Below are 6,853 nucleotides of genomic sequence, written 5' to 3'. Positions count from 1 at the left end.
AGTGAAAAGTGTGTTTCATTAAAATAGAGGCAATAAGGACTGTTTCACTATTTGAATACTCAATTTCAAAGTTGATTTTGTACTATAACCTGGGTTTCTGTTTTCAATTCATGCTACACCAAATACTTCTTCCCCTTTCATTTTTTCAGGTGATGCATTTTAGATCCTTAACCTATAGAAGAGCAAGCATGCAAGTCAGAAATTATCTATAAGCAAACTATTTATAAAGGAAATAGAACAATTTGGGGAATTTATAGTGAAAGTGACCTGGTGACTACCAAATTCCAACTCTGCCGGACAAGAACATACCATATGTTTCAGTAAGAAAATAAAACTCAACTTTCACACAAAAGGCTCAAATGATTAAAAAACACCCAAAGCAAAAAAAGGTGAGTTATAGTTACAGTAGGAGTACTTCAGAATTACACACAGAAAAACATTCTTGCTTTTATTTGTGGTGGAACAGAATACAATAACCTTCAGCCCAAACTACTCAAGTCTGGCAGTGTTACCTTTTTCTTCATGCTGCAAGACTTCAGGAAATGGAATGGGGACAGGAAGGGTTAGAATTTAAATTTTCTATTTAAGGCCATTAATTCAGCAACATATTTAAAAATGTCCTCAACTTTAAGCATGAAGAGTTGCATTGACTTCAGTAAGATTATTCACATATAGTTAAGTCAGACAAGTGCTTAAAATGGCTTGTTGAATCAAGCCATTAAATGTGAGCTGCTTTATTATACAGATTTAGTTTAATGGCTGGCAGAGCTCATTACATGAGCCTATTTTATTCTTCCAAGGGCTAACAGCTGTTTTGTTATTAACTTTTCTGAAGATGTAACCTGTATGCCTCCTACACTCTACTGTAGCCACAGAAACATAACATTTTCTAAGAAAAATTGTATGCAACATCTATTACATATAGTGGCTTAGCTCTCCCTTAAATAGTAACAGAAAAGAACAGTACAAAACAATAGTTTCACTTTTTCAACACACAAGAGCATCTTATTGAAAAACTAAAATAAAAAAGTCTCACCACAATATAAATCCCCAAAAAATAATAATGAAATGGGAAGAAAAAAAAAGGAGTTAGCAAAACATCCTGCAGACTTTAAAGTCTCTTATTACTGCATTAGAGAAGCTTTTCTGGTGAACCACAATGTTTTGTTTCTTTGTTTACAAACCCACTAGACAGCAAACAATGGTGTCCACATCCACAACCTATGTTGGGATTAAAAGGTAAAAACATGACCTGCCCCATCTGCAGTCCAAAAAAAAAAGGAACCCAAAAGAGCAGCCAGTGAGCATAGGAACTGGTGAGGACAGGGTTTCCCTGCATAAAGGGGAGTAGGGGTTACAAAAGCAGAATTCAAGTTGGAACTGCGTTGAAAAGTTCTACCTCGGAGACCTGCAAGACATGAACTACTGAAGAAACAGCCAAAAGGTCCCAATGAAAAGCTGTGACAAGCTGTAATGTGCCATTTTAATTACAAGGAAGAGGGGAAATGGTTGGGGGTAGTTGCGTTTTGTGTTTTTGTTGTTGTTGTTTGTTTTGGGGTTGGATTTTTTTTTTTTTTGCTCATCAATATGATGAGCTTTCAACGTCCCAAACCACATTCAGGTAGTTTCCAAGTCTGCTTTTTTTTTTGTGTGGAATCTACTGATCCAGACCAAAAAAACCAAACAAACAGAACAGAGATGCACAGTTCTTAAGTCCTGGAGCTTTCAACACCGCCTGAAATAATCGCTGGCCTGGGGTATCCAGAGATGCCTGCAAGATGGTGTTCATAGCAGCCTTGCAAGCAGATCGGCTCACATCTGCTATGTGCTGCCAACGTTCTGCCCATCACCTTCATCATTAGGACCTGAAACAATAAAAGTAGTTCTTGGTCATAAGAAGTATCTTTTGTTTCTTGCCTTGCAGTAAGAGACCCATCCCAAGCAGCCTACAGAAGTCTCAGATTCAGGTGTTAATGAGAGATGAAAACTGTTGAATTCCTCCTCTCCTGCCTCACATATTCCTTTTCCAGACTAAGCTCTGTCTACTGTAGAATTTTATGTTCTTGACTAATCTGATTCAGGGATCCCAGCAGCATCCCAAAGCCTACAAGCTCAGTTTCCAACCTCTTCAATCTTCCCACTGCTTTTGTTCATATTCATTCCTGGTTTTTTTCCTCCCCTTCTGTCAATCTGGATGGAGGACTGTCAAAGGCTGGATGTTTTCAGCCACAAGAAAGCAAAGCACACAATGACTTCCAAGTTGAAAACACAAAAGGAAGCCTTCCTCAAACTGAAGACTAGTATTTTTCTTAAATTATGGTCGCCTCACATGCAATAAAAAATATTACACTCCTTCCATGCCCCTTTGTAAACCATCTGCTTTCCAAACAGCTCTCTACTGAAAGACCAGTCTGGATGCTGTCTCCTGATCTCAAACTGGGACACTGAGTCATCTCAGGTTTTATGTGTAACTCTTGGCCATGATGAAGGCAAAAATGAAACTCAGAACCAACCTTAGAAATCCTGTAAATTATAAAAAGCACAGAAAACCTCTGCTAAACTGTGGCATGTAACTAAGAGGCAGCACAAGGGCCTTCTACCAGTTTGGAGAAGAAGCAGGAAGTAGTTGCATTTAAAAAGGCAATCCATGCAATAGTCCTACTCCACTGACATACAAAGAGCACAGTCTGCCTTAAGAAATGACACAGAAAAACATATGGAAAACAGGGAACACCACTGTCTTTCTTACTTACCACTTCCAACTGATCCTGAAGGTGCAATGACATCATCATCGCTGTCTTCCTCATTTGACTGCGTTACCTCTGGCTCAGGTGCTACATTCTTGACTTCTTGCTCTTGTTCCACTCTACTCCGCAAGGCCAAGATCCGATGGTGCAATGCAGCGTACAACTGCCCTGTGTCTTTAGAGCTTGCCTGCATTTTTTAATATTCAGAAATAAGAAAAAGGTGCACAGAATTATAACACAATAAAACACTGCTGACATAATACACACCAGTCATGCCACATTTCACAATATACTTTTCAGTTTTCTCTTTAAGTATTTTTCAAACCAGTCAGAACGGGCTGTGGTACACACAGCAGGACACTAGATACACTGAACTCTGGTGGTGAGAGTGTGTTCCTCTGCTTAGCTCCAACTTTCTCTGGCTAATATAGCCAGTACTAGCTGATTTCATATAGCCTTCTTCACACAGAAATCACAGAGCTTTCCTGACACCTTCCAAAAGCTCATATTAAAAAGACCTTCAATTAAAATCTTGCAGATTTTTGCTGGCCTGTCAATCATTCAACTTCACACATTAGTTAATCATAATCAAGCCAATTGTTTTATGAGGCATTGGCGTAAAATTTCAATATGAGATATAATGAGAAAACTGAATGGACAGTCAGGCAGGCAATTATTCCAATTTTTTTTGAACAGACTGTTTCAGAGGGCAGCATTTCTGATAACCTGTTGAAGAATATATATTTTTAACTCTCAAAGGTTAATGGGCACTTAATGCCTTCAAACCAACCAATTATTAGGCCTATCAAACTAAATATTTAATGGACATTATTTAAAAGGAAACTCCCTTCAAATACTACAAAACTTTGTTTTCACTATGTCAGTTAAGTCCTCATAGCAACTATTATCCTTATTCCACGATAACTGTAAGGTAGCAATCCCACTTCTCAGATTCTTTCATAAAAAAATAGTTTCCATCAGCCCCATCTGACACTTGAATCTGTCACCTCTGTATCTGCAAAATTCCCCTGCAATGAGCTGAAATGAAAAAATAATTCCAAACAGGATACTTTTTATCAATACAAAAATCAAGAGCGAATAACCTGATGGCAGACTAACTAAAACTTTCAAATCTAGAAAAATACTGAGAAAAACTTATCCATTAATTTAACTTCTTTTTCTTCGTCAATGTGTATTTGGTATTGGTATTTAAGTTCCATTTAAGTTCCATTCTGGGACTCCAGATCCCAGCCCTACAAACCTAACGTCACAGGGAAAGCTGACCATTTGCTGATGCTCTCAGTTTCTGATCCCTAGGAACACTAATTCTTTTGCAACATCTTGTGTAGAATCAGTGTAAATCATAAGAATGTGTTCCGACCTCTCCAAATCTGTCAGTGCTTTAGCAGACATTAGGGAATGACTTTTCTTCCTTGCTGACTGTGTGATGAGATGCCAAGTGTTTTAGTAATTCTGATTGGGATTGCCACTCCCCATTTAGCAAGCACAGAAATCACTTTCACTATGCTGTTACTGCTTCGAATACTCTGTATCAAAAGAAAATGGAAGTTAAAATGTGTAACCTTTAAGTACTAATATAATGCTCTTGACAGAGTTTTAGTGTTTCCCTTTCAGTGGGCACCTATCCATCCTTCCGCACTGTAGACAGCGATAGCTTTCCTGTGCTGAAATTTCTTGTAGATCTAATTTTGGTTAAACTATTGCATAAAATCTCTGAAATAATGCCTACTTTTCTTAACATCAGAAAACACTCTGCATTAAACACTATAGAGTCTCAGTATGTGTGGAACACATAACTCCACAGGCAATGCTTTGGACAACCTGGCTTCCTAGGACAGCCTTTGATGTGGCATTTGCTCACAACTAGCAAGACTTTTTAGACAAGCAAATCTGCCAAGTGCCCTGTCCTTGGGGCAGGGGTGATGTTAAGACAGTGTAGGGTGCAAAGAAAAATGGGAATGCTACCTCAACTGCAGTTTAAGCAAGCACCAACTTTAGTAGGAAGGTTAAGACATAAACAAAAACCAGTACTCACTGATATAAGAAAAACTTTAACTCCCTGGTCCTCTGTATCCATGGCGGTGATCCGGATACTCTTCTCACTGGCTTTATCGATCTGCATCTGAGCCCAGAGCTTGGTATTTAAGATTAACCTGAGACTCCCCTGAGTCCTCATCACTAAAGCCAAGTTACAAGATCAGTTAGGTGGAAAAAGACACATCAGGAAGCTCAAAACAGTCAAGACACTTTTTACTGTAAAAATGTTTCAGTCTTTTTACAAGTAAGCTCTTTTGGGCTTTTGTCACAACTGTAAGTGAGAAGAATGGAGGCTTGTGCTGGTTTTGGCTAGGGTAGAGTTAACTTTCTTCTCAGTCACTGGTATGGGGCTGTGTTCTGGATTTGTGCTGAACAGACAGTTGATAATATGGAGACGTTTTTGTTATTGCTGAGCAGTGCTTGGACAGAGCCAAGGCCTTTTCTGCTCTTCATACCACTACATTGGTGAGGAGGCTGGGAGTGAAGTGGGAGGCTGGGAGGAGACACAGCCAGGACAGGTGACCCAAACTGACCAAAGGGACATTCCAGACCATATAAAACCATGCTCCAGATATAAAGCAGGGGGAAGAAGAGGAAGGGAGGATGTTTGGAGTGATGGTGTTTGTCCTCCCAAGTCACCATTCCATGTGATGGGGCCCTGCTGTCCTGGAGCTGGATGAGCACCTGCTTGCCCATGGGAAGCAGTGAATTAATTTCTTGTTTGCATGTGTTTGTATGCACCACTTTTGCTTTCTTTATTGAACTGTCTTTATCTTGAGCCATGAGTTTTCTAACTTTTATACACTTCCAATTTTTTCCCCGATCCTCTGGAAGGGGAGTGAGCAAGCGGCTGCAAGGGTCTTGGCTCCTGGCTGGGCTTAAACTACAACAAGGCTATTAAAGACTATGAGTCATATTTAAAGGTACTTAGTCTGAAGCCTTATATGTTAATACATCAAAGTTCATGGCTGCGTCTGTGCTGATAATCTCAGGCTAATGCACATTCCTGCCAGCCTGAACAATCGTGCACTATTCAAACAGACTTCCCCACCACAAGCAACCCATCCAAAACAGCCAGATCTGAATGATGTTACCATAAATTTCTAGTCAAATATTCTAGTTACTAAACATGGCTTGCTTTTATGGGGAGAAAAAGTAACTGGAACATTTGCCACACTAGAAGGGGGCAAATGTTCACTAACTGAAGTAAAAGAAAAGGTCCAAACTGCTTCTGAGTTGCTGTAGCTATGACAAACTGAAGTGAAAGTTGCTGTGTGTCAAGGAAGAACCCTACAAAAACAGCCTGTCATGCAGTATCTCATTTCCCCTGGTTCCTCTTACCCAGTCGAGACTGTAATGTTCCATCATCTGTTGAGGCCATATCATTGAGTCTCAGGAGCCCTCGACCTCTTTCCACCCAAGACTGAGAGCTTTTATCAAATACAAACAGCTTGCACTGAATCTGTAACAGAAAATATCTCTATGGCATAGCGGTTGATTGATGTAATCATATATTTCTTAGTCATCTACTGCTGGTTAAGAAAATATTCAGATTTCATACTGGAATTTTTAATTGTTTATAGCTGTGGAAGCGAAAACAGTCATCCTCTCTTTTGCAATAAATTTCTCAAAATACACTGTCTGTTTTCATAAGGTTTTATTAACAGAAGCTATATATTCTTAAAGAATAAAAGGGTTCAAGATCAAAACAACAAGCAATTTTCAGGTAAGATATAAGCTCTCACAGAGGAAACAAAGTCAAAAGAGACTGCCTTATATCAGCCAATTCTTTTAGAAGCCCTAGGTACACACTGCACCACTGAAGATGGTATTTGTTGCTGGGAAGACCCAGCAAATAAAATGAAAGCAAAGCAAAATTCTTCCTGTATTAAGGAACCAAAGGATGAACAAACATGCTGGTTCATTATCAATTAATAAAGCCTGAACTACACAGAGTCATTAGTAAGTGAAGTATTTTCACTGCCTCCCTGCAGGGTTCATTAGTTATAAAATTCAAAAGGTGTATGTATTTTTTCCAACAGCAGGAA

The 6,853-nt window shown here is 39.2% G+C and overlaps 1 protein-coding gene across 5 annotated transcripts in view; it reads right to left on the bottom strand.

Moving 5' to 3' along the window:
* Nucleotides 1-422: 422 nt before the first annotated feature.
* The window catches only part of RANBP3 (RAN binding protein 3), a 41,512-nt gene continuing 35,081 nt past the window's right edge, over nt 423-6,853 (bottom strand). For all 5 annotated transcript variants that reach the window (XM_017739793.1, XM_017739798.1, XM_017739788.1 and 2 more), the window contains 4 exons: nt 6,147-6,267; nt 4,804-4,946; nt 2,754-2,934; nt 423-1,865 (listed from right to left, as the gene is read on the bottom strand). In XM_017739793.1, coding sequence (XP_017595282.1) covers nt 1,822-1,865; nt 2,754-2,934; nt 4,804-4,946; nt 6,147-6,267 — 489 coding nt within the window. In that variant the 3' untranslated portion in view covers nt 423-1,821. The remainder of the gene's footprint in view (nt 1,866-2,753; nt 2,935-4,803; nt 4,947-6,146; nt 6,268-6,853) is intronic.

This window comes from Corvus brachyrhynchos, unplaced genomic scaffold, assembly GCF_000691975.1.
Source record: "Corvus brachyrhynchos isolate BGI_N302 unplaced genomic scaffold, ASM69197v1 scaffold130, whole genome shotgun sequence".
NCBI classification, from domain to species: domain Eukaryota; kingdom Metazoa; phylum Chordata; class Aves; order Passeriformes; family Corvidae; genus Corvus; species Corvus brachyrhynchos.
Note: the sequence above shows the minus strand (reverse complement) of the source record. Positions and strands in the feature narration are given on the sequence as shown.